Source organism: Lactuca serriola, chromosome 4 (genome assembly GCF_051521515.1).
Source record: "Lactuca serriola cultivar US96UC23 chromosome 4, Lser_US96UC23_V15, whole genome shotgun sequence".
Classification (NCBI taxonomy): Eukaryota; Viridiplantae; Streptophyta; class Magnoliopsida; order Asterales; family Asteraceae; genus Lactuca; species Lactuca serriola.
Genome location: NC_136411.1, coordinates 251,250,099 through 251,268,875, shown reverse-complemented (window position 1 = coordinate 251,268,875; position 18,777 = coordinate 251,250,099). Strand labels below are relative to the sequence as shown.

The 18,777-nt window shown below is 38.7% G+C and overlaps 1 protein-coding gene across 1 annotated transcript; it reads left to right on the top strand.

The window, feature by feature from the left end:
* Positions 1–1,337: 1,337 nt before the first annotated feature.
* LOC145096920 (putative WRKY transcription factor 15) lies at positions 1,338–3,488 on the top strand. Its single transcript, XM_079034308.1, has 3 exons — positions 1,338–2,184; positions 2,295–2,420; positions 3,135–3,488. Exons 1-3 carry the CDS (start codon positions 1,418–1,420, stop codon positions 3,295–3,297), a joined length of 1,056 nt encoding a protein of 351 aa, XP_078890434.1. The 5' UTR covers positions 1,338–1,417; the 3' UTR covers positions 3,298–3,488.
* The last annotated feature ends 15,289 nt before the right edge of the window (positions 3,489–18,777 follow it).

The window sequence follows — 18,777 nt, the reverse complement described above, 5'->3', positions numbered from 1 at the left end:
GGATTGTCAGAAGTTCTTGAAGTCTTAGACGGTTATTAAATCACCACAATAGCATCTCACTCCCATATACCTGATGGTGGAAGAAGACAAAGCTCCATAGTTATACTAGTTGTAAAGTTTAATTTGTTATTTGTTATTGAATTATTGAAATGTAATGTTTAATTTGTTATTTTTAACATTTTTTTATTCCTATTTTAAATTTAAACACATAATTTAAATAATAAACAAATAAAATAATTGAGTTCAATTTAGTAATATAGAAATTAAACGGAAAGTTGCATGAATGAAATTAATATGTATTTATTATATATGAAATTTAATAAAATGGAAAAACATAATAAAATAATAAGTGAAAAAAAAAATCTTAAAAAATGACATAATAAGTATGACATAAAGTAAAAAGATCTTTATTTGTTAGATCGAATACTTTTAAAAATGTTGAAACATATCATATGATCAATAACAAATTTTGTTGTTAATATTGATGATTTAAATAATAAAAATAATTAGTTAGAAAAATATAAAAATATAAAAGTTATAAAGTGTAACATCTATCTATCTTATTTAATAAATGAAACTTAAAAATGACGTGTATCAGTTTTTTAGAATGTTTTTTTGACACATGGTATTTTTTTATGGTTTATATTTTTTTTCTTTTTTTGGTATAAAATCAAATTCAATTCAAATTTTAAAAATATAAAATTATACCCTAATAACATTTCTATGTTTATGTTACTTAACAAATTAATTTATAATTACTTACAGTCGACAATTGTATTTTTTTTTACATTTATTATTTTTTTATCTATATAAAAATTTTAAATATACCAACAATGGTTTCCACGGGTTATAACATAGTTTTAAAATTAAAAAAAAAAACATTAATTGCCTAAAATAAAACTCAATCTAATATTTAATAAACTATAAGCAATTGATATTATACCAAAACAATCTACCAAAACTGTAAAAAACATTATTATTATTTTTTAATTTTTAATTTTTTTTTAATTTCGGTTGAATACGAAAACAATCTACAAAAATTGTAAAAATCATTATTATTATTATTTAATTTTTATTTTTTTAAAATTTCGGTTGAATGCTTTGGTTTAAGTCTTTAGCTACAAACCTCACAAAAAAAAAAAAAAAAAAAAAAAAAAAAAAAAAATCACTGTTTAAACATTAAAAACCGATTCTTCTGGTAAATCTGGGTCCCACCAAAAATGCAGTCTACTACTCTACTTTGACATTTTGCATAGCCACCTATTTTCCACACGTAGAGCCATTATTGGTTCCAAGCTTTGACCACAAATACAAAGAACTTTAATAGTTTGATGCGTTGAATCCAGACCCCATAAATCCTTAAATCCCCTTCTTTCATCTTTACCTTTTTCTCTGGGGTTTGTTGTTTGAATTTTCCATGGCGGTGGATTTGATGAATGCTTACAGAACCACCGCTCTACACAACAAAATTGAAGAAAATTCCGTCCAAGAAGCGGCTGCCGCCGGTCTACAAAGCGTCGAGAATTTCATCAGATTACTATCTTCATCTTCACAATCGTATCAGAGTAATACTAACACAACGTCGTCATCGTCTTCTTCTCCGCCTGCCGGAGCTACGGATTCATCTGCAACCACCGACTATGTAGCGGTTGTAGATGTTGCAGTTACCAAGTTTAAAAAATTCATCTCTCTTCTTGATCGGAATCGCACCGGTCATGCTCGGTTCAGACGTGGCCCTGTTTCTGTTTCTGTTTCTAATTCTAACCCACCTGAGAAAATTTCTCCGTTGGTTCCTGCGCCGGCGAGTGTTCCCCATCAGAAGTTGTATTCTCCGGCGCCGATACAGCAGCGTATGCCACCAGTTCCGCAATCGACTCTCCACCATCCGTTGGCGATATCCGGATCGTTTGACCGGAAAGATTTTCCGGTAACCACCATTAGTTTTGCTGCTCCTCCTCCTCCCGCCTCTCAGGCGAATTCCTTTAGGTCGACGTTGACCGGAGACACAGATAGTTTACAGCCGTCGATGTCTTCTGGGTTTCAGATTACAAATATGTCTCAGGCCTCCTCTGGTTGTCAGCCGAATCTGTCATCTTCTTCTTTCAAAAGGAAATGTAACTCCATGGATGATTCTCACACCAAGTGCGCTAATTCTTCTGGGCGTTGCCATTGTTCAAAGAAAAGGTAATTCATCATCTTCCACACAAAGATTCACCGATACATACAATCATCAAATTTTGAATTCTGGGATTTGATTAATTGGGATTTGTTTTTAACCTGGTCAAAATTTGCAGAAAATCGAGGATGCGGAAGCAGATAAGAGTGCCGGCGATAAGCATGAAGATGGCCGATATACCGCCGGACGATTACTCGTGGAGGAAATACGGGCAAAAACCGATCAAAGGTTCTCCACATCCGAGGTAAATTTCTTGTTTTTTAGTCTCAAGATCTCTTGTTACCTTGATTCAGTTCATCATAGTTGATATCGGAAGAACTGGGTCATTAACTCAGTGAGTGTCACAAACTCGGTGACTCGTTGACTAAATGGTATCCATCGATATATTATTTAATGTTGAAAATAATTGTGGGGGAATTGTGCGGTCATTGTGGACAATGAAGTCGTCCCTTGAGTGTGAAAGTTTGACTCATGTTTGTGGGCATTTTGGTAATTAACCATGTGGGTCCTTAGTAAGTAGACTTTTCCATTTAGAAATGCCAAAAGAGAATTCCTTCATCAAATGGAATGTCACTCGTCAATTATTAGAGTTGTATTATTCGAAAAGGATAAAACAAGAGTCAACCTGTCTAGAAATAGTCAAATTACTTTGTTCTTGTATTAAAAACTAAACTAATTCATTTCACATTGATAAAAACAAAAACAACTTTGAAAGATTAGACAACCAAGAACAAAGGTGATTCTCTTGTTTAAAATATTTTTTTTAAATTCTTTTAGTGCGAGGAATAATAATGGGGAATATGATTATGTATAACTGATAAAACATATAGGTTATATAAATCTTTTATGAAAATTATAAAGATGTATTTTTAATTTTTAATAAAACCATATTTGATTAGGGTGAAATTGAAAATCATCTAATTGATCTTTTTTGTTTTGTTTTTTTTTCTTCATTTAGGGGTTATTACAAATGTAGCAGTCTTAGAGGTTGTCCTGCAAGAAAGCATGTTGAAAGAGCTTTGGATGATGCTTCTATGCTAATTGTGACTTACGAAGGAGAACACAACCATTCTCACAATGTGAACGACACACCAGGAGCCATAGTTCTTGAGTCATCTTGAATTGCATGAAAGTAGTGTTCATTTAAATCACAAAAATCGTAATTTAACATGAGAAACAAAATATAAATCTTAATTGTGACTTTTCCAAGTTGTAAAGGGAGAAAGGATTTGTGTAGCTTATCAAGAGAGATTTGATGTGCATTTAGACGTTTGTTTTATAAATAACTTAATGTTAATCTCTCTTCCGTGTATATTGATTCTTAATTCTTGATTTGAGCGGTATGTTTATCATCTAAATTGTGATTTTTCTTGTTTTTTTACGTGTTATATTTGTATTTGATTGAAGTTTACAAGTATACCTAAGTTCCAATAGTATAAAATAAAGGGGAGGTAATGTGTAAGCATGGAACACCCGTCTTTTTATAAAACAAATTACTATGGTTTTAATACATTTTATGAGATTCAAGTTATGCTTATCAAAAAATGGTCACAATTTTCTATTTCTAAATCATTATACAATGATTTATAAGTTATATGATACAGAACAAACCATAGTACATAAGTGAATATATAATCTCTATATAAACTAGATCTAGTTTCTATCCTTCAAAAGTTCATTGCTACGGTGCTACCAAACAAGCATAATCTTCTAATGCTTCGTACCTAAACATGGAACGGTGCTACCAAACAAGCATAATCTTCTAATGCTTCGTACCTAAACATGGAACGGTGCTACCAAACAAGCATAATCTTCTAATGCTTCGTACCTAAACATGGAACATGTGACATTTAACAGTATACATCAATGAATATACCATTTCTATAGAAACTAAATCGGTTTCTATAATACAAGCACTATCTTCTAATGTGTCATACCTAAATGTGCAACATATGACATTTAACAACAAATATCAGATAACATTGTCTGGTGAGTTATATGGATAACGACTATACACAATTTGCATGATCATAAACACATGATTTACATAAATTCTCTCAACTAAATGTCAATCAATTCATCATTAAACATTTTAATAAAATGTGTACACTTTATGTCTGTTTTCTGTCATATAACTCATATATTTTAAGATATATAAGTATGACTATAATCTAATAAACCTTACAGGCCTACCCATGTTATATATAAACAACCTATTTATACTGCTTTGGTTACATTCTGATGAATCTTAGGGTTCATCACAAATTTGATACCTTATCAAGTCTTAAAAACCGAGAAGACAATACAACTTATTAAGATACCCTCGACTTTACCTCTAAAAGATGTACAATCTTGGGTAGAATCGTCCGCTATATCATAATTTATCATGTTGTCTCATATGGACTTGGTCATATTCTATGACCCAAAATACTGAGCACTGTCGAGAGCAAATCACACGATAAGGTCTCATAATCGCCTTGTATGGGCTTAGTCACATCATATGACACAAGACGCTAACCATTGCTCAATCACATGAAGTGACCCAAGAAACTGACCAATGCCGGAAAATATCCAAACATAGCCCTGTAAACACCTCGTATGGGCTCATTCACATTAAGTGACCAAAGACGTTGACCATTGTCGAAAAATATCAAGACAATGCTCGTAAATACCTTGTATGGGCTCAACCACATCAAGCGACCCAAGATCCTGACTATTATTTACTCTTAAAAATAGTAAAATAAAACATGATCCTTAATAGATTAAACCATGTATTTTCTACATAATTGTCCCATAGAACTCACCTTGTTAGTGAAAACTACCTACCACTTAGCTTCAAATCTTTAATTGGCACACTTGATCAATCTTCTTTGCCAAAGCCTATACAAGCAACATAATTAAGCTCTTTTAACTCAAACTTATTTCTTTAAGAGCTTAATAGATAATTCAAAGTCTAGTTGATCATATAATCTTTTCATTCCCATTTATAGATAACATAACAAATCTTTTTGAACAACCTTATCATATGCCTTAACTTATTAAGACACCATTTTATCTCACAAAACTTCGTCATATTGATTTTTAAGTCCAAATTCATAACACGTATCATATATATATATATATATATATATATATATATATATATATATATATATATATATATATATATATATATATATATCCTCATACCATACTTTTAACTATGACAACTAACTTGTTCTTATGTCTTAATTCATTAAGACACAACTTTGAGCATCATTGGTTTATTACCTTACCAATGTACAAATTCCATTACCTAGGCACAACCCCTTAAAGCACAATATGATAACATGTCTCACCAACTTCTTCCAATTTGATCATAGTTCAAATACAAGTTGTTTATAAACTTGAGTTCATCAACTTATGACTTTAATTTCATTTAGCTCTTGATTTACAAATGATAGGGTGTTTTGGTCAAAAATCAACTAAGTGGATATTAATCAAATTGAATGCGAGGTTGTGGTGTTTGTTGGTAAAGTGTTTGTCGAAATTAGAATAAGATTGCATAGGTGGTTTACAAGGAAACCCCTTTATTTTTGCTAGGATCTTCGACACAAAACCTTGGGAGGTGATAATGATCATTTACCTTGTTAATTTGTATTAATTGAAAGATGGGTTACATATGAAATGATGAAAATACGAGTACAACTATAGCAGTAAGTCTAGGTGAATGTTGTGTGCGAAATACATGTGTATTTATAGTATAGTCTAAGTAACTATAAGTACGATATTCCTGGGATCCTCTCGAATAAAGATGAGCATGTTGGTTTGACTTGGTATTCCTGGGTCTTTCGCGTGATTAAAGTGTTTCTTCATTGAGAATGAGTCTTATGTTGACTAATTTTGCACATGTGAGAAAAAAGACTAGAAATATATCCGTCATAATGTTAGGAAATAATAATAATCAGGATCCTGAGATATGTTCGAGATCCTGAAAGTTTTTGAAGATCCGGGGATCCTAAATAAAGTTGAGGATCTTGGCCCTAACATAGGATTCATACCATTTTTCATCAATTCAACCTCCAGCCATGGTTTTAACTTAAAAATCATGGAATCATGTTTATTATGTTAGGTTTTACTTAAAATATTTTCCCAAAAAACATTAAGAACGTCAACGGAAACTTTTAGAAATAGAATAAACTTAAATGTCGTGGCTAGTATGTATTCTTTCATTTATTTATGCTGAGTTGAGATATTGTGCTTGTATTATGATATGTGTAGGTACTTTTCTTGTGAGTTATCTACCTGCTTTGGTGTTATTTGACTCGGGTGCGAGTCGATCCTTTGTGTCGTTAGCGTTTAGTCAGCACATCGTTATTCGATGAGAGGCGTTGAGTCGACCTCTACGAGTTTCCATAGTTGACGAGCGAGCGGTGTATGCTACTGACGTGATTCGAGGATGTGTACTCGAGATCTTCGGTGTTGATTTCCCGATAGATCTGGTCCCGATTGCGATAGGGGACGTTTGTGTTATAGTGGGCATGGATTGGTTGAGCCGATTTGGGGCGATTATAGACTGCGAACGGCAGATGGTGATGATACGAGACCCTAGTGGGGGAGTGTTGACTGTGTATAGTGAGGGTGCCTGATGTGGGTCTGCATTTTTTTTCGGCTGCCAGAGCGAGACAGAGTTTACAACAGGGATGCAACGGGTTTGTAGCTTATGTGATCGATATACAAGTGGCCGCAGAGAGGTCAAGTTCGATTGATGATGTTCCAATAGGGTGTGAGTTCCCGGATGTTTTTCCCGAGGATTTGCCAGGTGTGCCTCCCGAGAGGTAGGTGGAGTTCCGCATCGATTTGGTTCCGGGGGCAGCACCTATCGCCAAGGCACCTTATCGCCTTGCGCCACCAGAGATACAGGAGTTATCCTCGCAGCTTCAGGAGCTGCTGGGGTAGAGGTTTATTTGACCGAGTAACTCGCCGTGGGGAGTGCCGTTCTTTTTTGTCAAGAAAAAGGATGGTTCACACCGGATGTGCATTGATTACCGGGAGTTGAACAAGTTGACGGTCAAGAACCGTTACCCCTTGCCACGGATCGATGATCTGTTCGATCAGTTACATGGAGCGCTTGGTTCTCCAAGATAGATTTGAGGTCTAGATATCATCAGATGAGGGTGCGGGATAAGGATATCCAGAAGATAGCGTTCAGGACTCGTTATGGGCATTACGATTTCGTGGTGATGCCTTTAGGGCTCATTAATGCACTGGCAGCATTCATGGATCTCATGAACATGGTGTGCAGGCCGATGTTGGATCTCGGGAGCAGCATGAGGAGCATTTGAGGGAGATACCCGGGGTTTTGAGATCAGAGAGGTTTTATGCCAAATTCTCCAAGTGTGGTTTCTTGTTACGAGAGGTCTAGTTCTTGGGGCATCTCGTTAATTAGAATGGGATATTGGTCGATCCGGAAAAGATTGAGGCGGTGATGAGTTGGGAGGTGCTGAGATCCCCCATCGAGATCAGGAGTTTTCTGGGGTTGGCCGGCTACTATCAGAGATTTTTCAAGGATTTCTCCAAGATTACTGTGCCTTTCACCAGGTTGACTCGGAAGGGCGTTGCTTTTACGGGGTTCCCGAGCAGCAAACCTCGTTTGAGACTCTTTGCCAGAGACTTTGCGAAGCCCCGGTGTTAGCCCTTCCAGAGGGAATGGAGGATTTCACGGTGTATTGTGACGCATCGATATCGGGGTTGGGTGTGGTGCTTATCCAGAGAGGGCACGTGATAGCGTACACATCGAGGCAGCTGAAGCCTCACGAGGTGAGGTATCCCACCCACGATTTAGAGTTGGGGGCCGTGGTGTTCGCCCTCAAGATATGGCATCATTATTTGTATGGGGTTCAGTGTATCATATACACGGACCACAAGAGTTTGAAGTACTTGATGGATCAGTCCAACTTAAACATGCGCCAGAGGAAATGGTTGGATATGGTAAAGGATTATGACTGCGAGATCCTGTACCACTCGTGCAAGGCTAACGTTTTAGCCTATGCCCTGAGCCGTAGGGTGGAGAGTGCCCCGATACATGATATTTGTATGAGGATGACGGTGATGACTCCGGTGTTGGATACCATCCGAGAGGCCCAGGCAGAGGCTGTGAGACCGGAGAACCGCAAGAGAGAGCGGGTGATTGGGCAGGTATCTGAGTTTGTTACCGATAGCCGAGGGTTTATGACCTTTCAGGGTCGGATTTGGGTGCCGTTTGCTGGCGGGGCACATACCATCCTGATGGAGTAGGCGCACAGATCGGGGTTCTCGATCCATCCCGGGGCCACTAAGATGTATTTGGACCTGAAAAGAGATTATTGGTGGCCCTGTATGAAGAGGGATGTTGCGTGGTTTGTTGAGAGGTGCTTGACCTATCGCATGGTTAAGGTCGAGCACCAGCGTCCGCATGGAAAGTTGTACCCCCTTGAGGTTCCCCAGTGGAAGTGGGAACAAATTTCTATGGATTTCATCACCAAATTTCTGAGGACCGCGATGGGTGTCGATGCAATTTGGGTGGTCGTTGATCGACTGACGAAGAGCGCTCACTTCCTTGCTATCAGTGAGAGCTCTTCCGCAGTGAGACTGGCAGAGATGTATGTGAGAGAGGTGGTATCGCGGCATGGAGTACCGATCTCGATTTGTGTCAGATCGAGATGTACGTTTCACTTCCAGATTCTGGAAGAAATTCCATGAGGAGTTGGGTACGAGATTGCACTTCAGTACTGCCTATCACCCACAGACAAACGGCCAGAGTGAGCGGACGATTCAAACGCTCGAGGACATGCTTCGAGCATGTGTTATGGACTTCGGTGGAAGTTGGGGCACATGCCTACCTTTGGCTAAGTTTTCTTACAACAATAACCACCATTCGAGTATTTGTATGCCTCCCTTTGAGCTGTTGTATGGGAGGAGGTGTAGGACCCCTATCTGTTGGGGCGAGGTGGGGCAGCGAGTGATGGGTAGCACTGAGATAGTGCTTAAGACGACTGAGCAGATACAGCAGGTCAGGAAGAGGTTGCTGACTGCCCAGAGTCGCCAGAAGAGTTACGCGGATAGGCGGTGATCCGAGCTCGAGTTCCAAGTTGGAGATTTTGCACTCCTTAAGGTATCTCCTTGGAAAGGAGTGATCCAATTCAGGAAGAGGGGCAAGTTGGGGCCTCGGTACATTGGTCCTTTCAGGGTGACCGCGACGGTGGGCAGGGTAGCGTATCATTTAGAGCTACCTGCGGAGTTGAGCCAGATACATGATACCTTCCACGTGTCTTAGTTGAGGAAGTGTATAGCCGACGAGTCGGCAGTAGTGCCACTAGAGGATATTCAGATGGATGCGAGCCTGAATTATTTTGAGAGGCCGATCGCGTTCCTGGATCAAAGGATCAAGGTTCTGGGGAACAAGGAGGTGCCCCTGGTTCAGGTCCAGTGGCAACATCGAAGAGGGTCCGAGCTGACTTGGGAGCCGGAGTTGGAGATGTGGGAGCAGCATCCAGAGCTGTTTGTCGAGCGAGATTCGAGGGCGAAGTCTGATTCTAGTGGGGGAGAATTGTAACATCCAAAATTCCTAGTATCATATTTTAATTATTTAGTTTGTGTCAAGAAGAGGGACTCGACGAGTTGACGCCTAGACTCGTCGAGTAGGATCACGATTGTTGACTGGATTTAATGAATGGACTTGACAAGTCGGGAAGTTGACTCGACGAGTCCGTGCTATGGACATAAACCCTAAATCCTCGGGCTTGTTCCCTATTTAAGGGATCTTATGGCCCTCATTTGCGGCCACATTCACCCTTGAGAGCACCAGAGAACCTGAGAGCATTGTGAGGGAGATAAGAAGCCATTTTCTTCATTTCTAGTGTGATTTTGCAAGGAAGAAGGAAGGAGGGTAAGCTAGACAGATTAAGGAGCTCAGATCTACTACCATTTGGTCAGAAGAGGCTACTAGAGGTATAAATCTATGCTCATTCTCGTGTATATGGTGATCTACTTAAATCTGGGGTTTTCTTATGCCTTCTTGAGCTTGGATTCGAAGCATATGAGGTCCCAATGTGGAATTCTTCTTAGATTTGGACCGTAAGACGTCCAGAGAGTCCTATCTATCCTGCTTTATGCTATTCCTTTGGAGATATGAACATAGGTTGCCATTTTAGAAGCTATTTCACCAAAAGAAGCCTTATGAGTGTTGCATGAGTGTAAAGGTTGGACATTTACGTGATTATTGTGTATTGGAAGGTCAGATCTATAGGTTAGAGAAGTATATCTGACCTCAGAAGGTCTTTTGAGTGTTGCCATGGAGGGAACTCGCCGAGTCCATAAGGGGACTCGACGAGTCGAGTCGGGTTGCCCCGCGATTCGTGACCAGTGGTAACCCGTCGAGTGAAAGGTTAACTCGACGAGTCGAGTAAGGATTTATGAGGATTAAGAGGACACACATGGACTCTCCGAATCACACGAGTGCACTCGACGAGTTTGGTCAAAGTTTGACCGTTGACTAAAGTTGACTTCAGTTGACCTTAGGGTTTTGGTCAAGCTGGTTCAAGAGAGGTCAGGGAGGGGTATAATGGTCTTCTACCCATTCTTTAGAAATGAGGACAAGGAAAGTATTGATTAGAGATGTTATTATGTTGATAGGAGGAAGCTAGGTCGGGTTATCGAGCACGAGAGGTTATCCGACATCGTACGAGGTGAGTCTTCTCACTATACTTTACCTAGAGTGGTAATTATGTGTGACTGGAAGGTCTTATGTGCTATGATGAGTATGTGATGCATGCTGTTATATGATATGTATGATGGGTTTTAGCCATAAGAACTTTCCTATGTGCGCATGCAAAACCCTAATGCTTGGATCTAGGTTTTCTGATTAAACATGCTTTGAATCCAAGACTTCTAACAACTAATTAGGTATAAAACAATAGTAAATCAGATCTAGAATCATACCTTTGAATCTCTTGTTTGATCTTGTTGTCTTGGAGCTCTAGAGTCACAATTATCACTCCTCTAATGGCTTACAAACACCAAATAGCAAGGAGGATGATTTGAGAGAGAGGAGAAGGGAGGAAATTCGGCCAGGGATTCTCTACTTGAGATGAGATACCGATTTTCCTTTGCCATATGGTCTATTTATACTTGTAGACTCCTTAAGGGTTACAACTTAAACCCTAGTTGGATAATCTTTCCTTAAAGCAATCCAAATCCATTCCTTAGATAACCTTGGACGATTTTAAGCTATCCCTAGCTTCTAGAATTCGTCCATCCTCTATCCAATAAGGATTTACAGTCTAAAGTTTAACTATCAAACAATTGACAGTTTATACCCTCTTATTTAATTAATCTCTTTAAGTCACCAAATTAATACCAATTAATTTATGACTTATATTAATCAAATAACAATATTATTATTCTTTATATTATTCTCATAATATATTAATAATATTTATTCTCTCTTAATAAACCATCCTATCAAGTTGCTATGGTGAAGGCAACCCAAAAGGACCATGCACAATCGGGTCAAATACTTGCCTAATATAGTTGCAGCCTTAGACACTATTCCAACAGTCTCCCACTTGGATAAGTCTAGTAACTATATGCACAAGTACAATTGGATTTGCAATCGTAGCTCTCAAAGACGCTGTCAAACTCTGATCTAATCAATCTTGTCCTTTAGATAAGGGATCGTACAGTCCTCTGTTAGATATCATGCTGACAATTCTATGGAATGAGTAGTCAAGCATTTAGGTTTCTCGATCTCTGATTTATTTGACATAGAACTTAATCGAACACATCAATTCAGTTCTGACCGGGCCCGGCACATAAGTCAAATCAAATCATCGAGCGGCCGAGATATCACTTTTACCTTCTTAGGATAAAAGTTACAGATAAACTTCGACTTATATGCATTTACTTATTCATTAACCAACTATACACAACAATGCGTTTTATAACACTAAGTTACTGATGCGTTTTCGCATTATCAATGTACAATCAATTAACAAATAACAAACCATATATCTAGGTTTTAAGACTATATGATATTATCGTCTTGCGATCACCCTTTTATATCATATTCCATAAGGTGATTCCAACAAGCGCGGGTTTGTTCCAATGCTCAAAACTAGTTCATAAGCACTCATGAACGTTGCAGCAACCCTTTCCTATGTCTAATACCATTTAGACAATCTACACACCGATTCATGACAATCTTCATTCATATCTACTTCCAACATATGAACGATTGTGGACAATTTGAATAATTCGATTATTCTTAACAAACTCAATTATTCTGGAAGTTAAAACATGCAAAATGAAACAATAGTTAAACAATTAACATAAGATAGTAACATTACTTATAAATAAAACTCCTTTATTTAATCATCAAATGTTAATTACATTTATCTATTACACGTTTCTACTACTATCTAATCTATGCTAATATCATCCTTCAGCCCAATACTCCTAGCATGCTGCAAGTGCTTAACCCTACTCAGTCCCTTCGTAAGCGGATCTGCTGGGTTATCTTCTGATGATATCCTCTTCACTATGAGTTGTCCTTCTTCTACACGATGTCTAATAAAGTGATATTTTCTGTCGATATGTCTTGATCTACCATGATCTCTCGGTTCCTTGGTCAAGGCAACCGTTCCTTCATTATCACAGAAAATCTCCATGGGCTCCTTTATGGCGGGTACAACTCCAAGATCACCGATGAAGTTCTTCAGCCATATTGCCTCCTTCGACGCTTCACTCGCTGCAATGTACTATGATTCGCACATTGAATCAGCTACGATCTCCTGCTTGGAACTTTTCCAAGTTACTGCTCCTCCATTTAGGGTAAAGACCCAGCCCGACTACGAACAATAGTTGTCCCTGTCGGTCTGAAAGCTGGCGTCACTATACCCTCGCACCTTCAAGTCATCACTCCCTCCGAGGACTAAGAACCATTCCTTCGTCCTCCGAAGGTACTTAAGGATATTCTTCACCGCAATCCAGTGGGCTCTGCCAGGGTTCCCTTGATATCTACTAACCATGCTCAAAGCAAAGGCTACATCAGGGCGAGTACAAGTCATAGCGTACATGATTGAGCCAACTGTGGAAGCGTATGGTACTTGGCTCATTTCAGCTATCTCATCTTCGGTACTCGGACTTTGAGTCTTACTCAACTTGGCATTACTTTGTATCGGTAATTCTCCCTTCTTCGAGTTTTCCATACTAAAACGTTTTAGTACCTTCTCTAAGTAAGTGTTCTGACTAAGTCCAATTAGTCTCTTACTTCTCTCTCTTACTATCCTTATTCCCAAAATGTAAGAAGCCTCTCCGAGGTCCTTCATAGCGAAGCACTTCCCGAGCTAGGATTTAACTTCCTGCAGAGTTGGGATGTTGTTTCCTATGAGTAATATGTCATCGACATATAGAACTAGGAAGCTTACTATACTCCCACTCGCTTTGACTACACATGATTCATCTTCGCTTCGTACAAATCCAAACTCTTTGACTTTCTCATCGAAGCAAAGATTCCATCTGCGAGACGCTTGCTTAAGTCCATAAATGGACTTCTCAAGCTTACACACTCTATTCGGATGCTTCGGATCCACAAACCCCTCTGGCTGAGCCATGTACACATCCTCAGCCAACTTTCCGTTAAGGAAAGCGGTCTTCACATCCATCTGCCAAATCTCATAATCATGAAATGCGGCAATCGCTAGCATCACTCTAATAGATTTTATCTTCGCAACTGGTGAGAAGGTCTCATCATAGTCAACTCCGGGAGTTTGAGTAAAACCCTTCGCGACCAATCGCGCTTTATATGTGTGTACGTTTCCATCCACGTCGGTCTTCTTCTTGAAGATCCATTTGCACCCAACGGTCTTACGTCCGGGCACATTATCAACCAAATTCCAAACTTGGTTATCATACATGGATTGGATCTTGCTATCCATTGCCTCTTTCCATTTTGCAGACTCTGGGCCTGCCATGGCTTCCTTATAGCTATTAGGTTCATCAAGATTTATTAGTGTACCATCACTAATATACGTGTCCCCTTCGGTAGTAATATGAAAACCATAAAACTGGGGTTGAACTCTAACTCTATCGGAACGTCTAAGAGGTAAGGATTTGTCAATCGGTTCAACCGGAGTATCCTCCTTGGGTTGAGTGCCAACGGTAGAGGTTCCTTCATTTATCGACTCTTGAATCTCTTCAAGCTCGATTTGCCTCCCACTGTCTCCTTGGCTTATGAGTTCTCGCTCTCGGAAAACTCCTCTCCTCGCAACGAAGAAAACATTGTCCTTCGGTCTATAGAAGAGATATCCAAAGGATTTCTGCGGGTAGCCGATGAAAATACATCGCTCACTACGAGGTTCGAGCTTGTCGTGAGTATCTCGTCTTACGAAAGCCTCGCAACCCGAAACCTTGATATGTGCTAACGAGGGAGCTTTCCCTGTCCACATCTCGTGAGGTGTTTTGGCAACCTTCTTAGTAGGGATGCGGTTAAGGATATGGACGGTAGTCTCTAAGGCATACCCCCAGAAGGAGATAGGTAGTGAAGCACGAATCATCATAGAGCGAACCATGTCCAACAAGGTTCGATTACGCCTTTCTGCCACACCATTCAACTGCGGTGTCCTAGGAGGCGTCAATAGTGAAACTATTCCACACTCCTTGAGATAATCGTGGAATTCAAGACTTAGGTACTCTCCTACTCGATCGGATCGAAGCATCTTGATTTTCCTGCCCAATTGATTCTCCACTTCATTCTTGAACTCTTTGAACTTTTCAAAAGTTTCTGACTTTTGCTTGATCAAATAGATATACCCATATCTACTATAGTCATCGGTAAAAGTCACGTAGAAGCGGTTCCCATCCTTCGTGGTTGATCTAAACGGTCCACATACATCGGTATGTATTAGGTCCAATAGACCCCCACCCCTTTCGCAAGTACTTTTGAAGGGTGGCTTAGTCATCTTTCCAAGTAAACAAGACCCGCACGTGTCATCCTCCCTAAGGTCGAATGACTCCAACACTCCATCCTTTTGGAGTTGGGCTATGCGTTTCTTATTGACATGTCCAAGACGACAGTGCCACAAGGATGCTCTATCCATACTATTGGAAGAATCTATGTTCAAAACATCATTTCCTAAGTTATCAACAATCATAACAGTTTCATATATTCCATTACATGGTATAGCTTCAAAATAAAAGACACCATTTAGATAAGCTAAAATAGAACCATTCTCATTATTAAAAGAAAATCTAAAACCTTGTCTAAACATAAACTATTCCTAAGCACTAAAGAATACACTCCAATCTTGGTCACAGATGACGATCTTTTGTTCCCCATGATTAGATTGATCCTTCCTTGCTCCACATCCCTACTTCTTCTTAGTCCCTGCACATTAGAACAAATGTGATAACCACAACTGGTATCAAGAACCCAAGAAATAGCATGATTAGAATCGTTAGATTTAATTGTGTATATACCTACGAAAGATGGCTTGATCTTTCCTTCCTTGATGGCTTGCAGGTACTCTGGGCAGCTTCTCTTCCAATGTCCTATCTTATGGCAGTGGTGGCACTCTGCCTCCTTTGGGTTAGGGCAGGGCTTAGCAGGATCAACTTTGGTCCCACTAGAAGAGGCACCATCTCGGGCTTTAACCTTGCGATAGTTCTTAGACGAAGCCTTCCTCTTCTTTCCCTTTCCTTGACCAATAGCCAAGACAGGAGCAGCGGGTGGATTGGGAGTTGGTGCAACAGACTTGTCTTTGAAGTTGCTCTCAGCGACCCTCAAAAGACCTTGGAGTTTGCTTAGGGTGACCTCCTCTTTGTTCATGTGGTAGGTCATCCTAAACTGATTGTAGCTCGGAGGCAAAGAGTGAAGCACCATGTCGATCGCCAAGTCTTCCCCAAAGTCAACATTTAACTTGCGAAGGCGGTCGACATACCTTTGCATCTTTTGCAGGTGCACGGTAAGAGATTCTCCATGACCCATCTTAGCAGAAATCATGTTAGTGAAAATCTCATAACGCTCTTGTCTCGCGTTTTGGTGGTATCTCTCCAATAAGTCTTGATGCATCTCGTACGGGTACATGTCCTCATAGGACTTTTGGAATTCGGAGTTCATGGTGGCTATCATGATGCAATGTACCTTTGTTGCATCACGCTCATGAGTTTCAAAAGCGGTCATTTCAGCCAGAGTAGCGATTTCAGGGTTGATTTTCTCGAGCTTCTCATCGAGGACATACTCCTTATCCTCATAGCGAGCAATGGTGCGAATGTATCTTATCCATTCGCTAAAGTTCGTCCCATCGAAAGTGACCTTTTGACAAAGGCTCATCAATGTGAAAGAACTAGCAGCAGCGTTGTTTGTGTTCGACATCTACAAATAGAAAGGACAAAGATAGATTAGAATATGAATCCCTAATTATCACCCAATAAGAAAATTAGGGCTAGGATCCAACAACAATATTTACATATTAGAAAAGGGATGCCGTAATCCAATATGCAAATAATATGAAGGTAAGTGAATGACGATTCACTAATTCTCCACCATAAAAACCTAACTATAAGTCCTAAATGTATTGAGAATTCCTAGGTTCGGATAAGATTCATTGAAACTATTCAATGGCATGTTTAAATCTCGATATGCCCCTCTTGTTTGTGACTGGGATACCGAGGATCACAAAGCGGGTGTGAATTACCATGCAAATTCACATGGTGCCTTCATTGTAACGATCATCTATTTGATGTGCCGGTAAACCACACACGCTCCATCGAACTATGATAAACAATGAATCACCCTTTGCCACCTTTGCTTAGAACCAATTAGTGTGCCGGTAAACCACACACGCTCCACTAACTTCTTAGCAAGGGTGCAAAGTGTAATTTCATGGGATTGCATCAATTCACTTTTCCTAAAGTAACTAAGATTGGGAAATTTAAAAATATGTGTAGTTACTTTGTATTTCATATTATACTTTTAATGAGAGGATGAGGTTTCCCTATCCTACCCGTTCGGCTAACGACCCTCCACCGATCAAGCAAGCGGTGGGTGTGAGTGTACACCCATTAAGCGCCATTTTATAGGCCGCAACCTTATACCCACCTTATATATCGGCTTCGTGAATGAGGCCTACTAACGGTAAGACTAGCATTTTAGTTATACATATATATATATATATATATATATATATATATATATATATATATATATATATATATATATATATTAATCTTGTAATATTATATTAGTATAGGGTTGTATTTTAAACTTTTAAAAACTTAGGGTTTGAAATTTAAATTGTCTAAATTAAAACTTTTAATCACAAAACATAAATTTCAAAACTTGAGGACAAGTTTTAAACATTTAAAACATGGAAGATCAAATAACAAATAATTCTAATTAACAATTAATTTCCTAATTATCTATATTTGATTTATTCAAGATTTCTTGCAAGATAATTACCAATTTAATCAAAATAATTAATTAATTATCATATAAGGAAATTAAATATTTTATTAGTTGATAAATATCTTTAATTAGATCAAGATTATAGTCATATATATCAAAAAATCGGATTAGGGTTGATCTAATATGATTAAGGTAAGTTTCCATAAGATAATCATGAAGAAATCCCGAATCTGGCCTTTCCTGACGCTTGGACTCATCGAGTGCACCAAAGGACTCGCCGAGTCAGGCCAACTCGCTGAGTCCACTATGAAACTCGCCGAGTCCATGACTCAGAAACACAAAAATCGAATTTTGTAGTTAAGTTTCAAACAAACAAGCAATAATTTAATAGAAACCAAGCTAGGCTTTGATACCACTGATGGGTTTTAGCCATAAGAACTTTCCTATGTGCACATGCAAAACCCTAATGCTTGGATCTAGGTTTTCTGATTAAACATGCTTTGAATCCAGGACTTCTAACAACTAATTAGGTATAAAACAATAGTAAATCAGATCTAGAATCATACCTTTGAATCTCTTGTTTGATCTTGTTGTCTTGGAGCTCTAGAGTCACAATTGTCACTCCTCTAATGGCTTACAAACACCAAATAGCAAGGAGGATGATTTGAGAGAGAGGAGAAGGGAGGAAATTCGGCCAGGGATTCTCTACTTGAGATGAGATACCGATTTTCCTTTGCCATAGGGTCTATTTATACTTGTAGACTCCTTAAGGGTTACAACTTAAACCCTAGTTGGATAATCTTTCCTTAAAGCAATCCAAATCCATTCCTTAGATAACCTTGGACGATTTTAAGCTATCCCTAGCTTCTAGAATTCGTCCATCCTCTATCCAATAAGGATTTACAGTCTAAAGTTTAACTATCAAACAATTGACAGTTTATACCCTCTTATTTAATTAATCTCTTTAAGTCACCAAATTAATACCAATTAATTTATGACTTATATTAATAAAATAACAATATTATTATTCTTTATATTATTCTCATAATATATTAATAATATTTTTTCTCTCTTAATAAACCATCCTATCAAGTTGCTATGGTGAAGGCAACCCAAAAGGACCATGCACAATCGGGTCAAATACTTGCCTAATATAGTTGCAGCCTTAGACACTATTCCA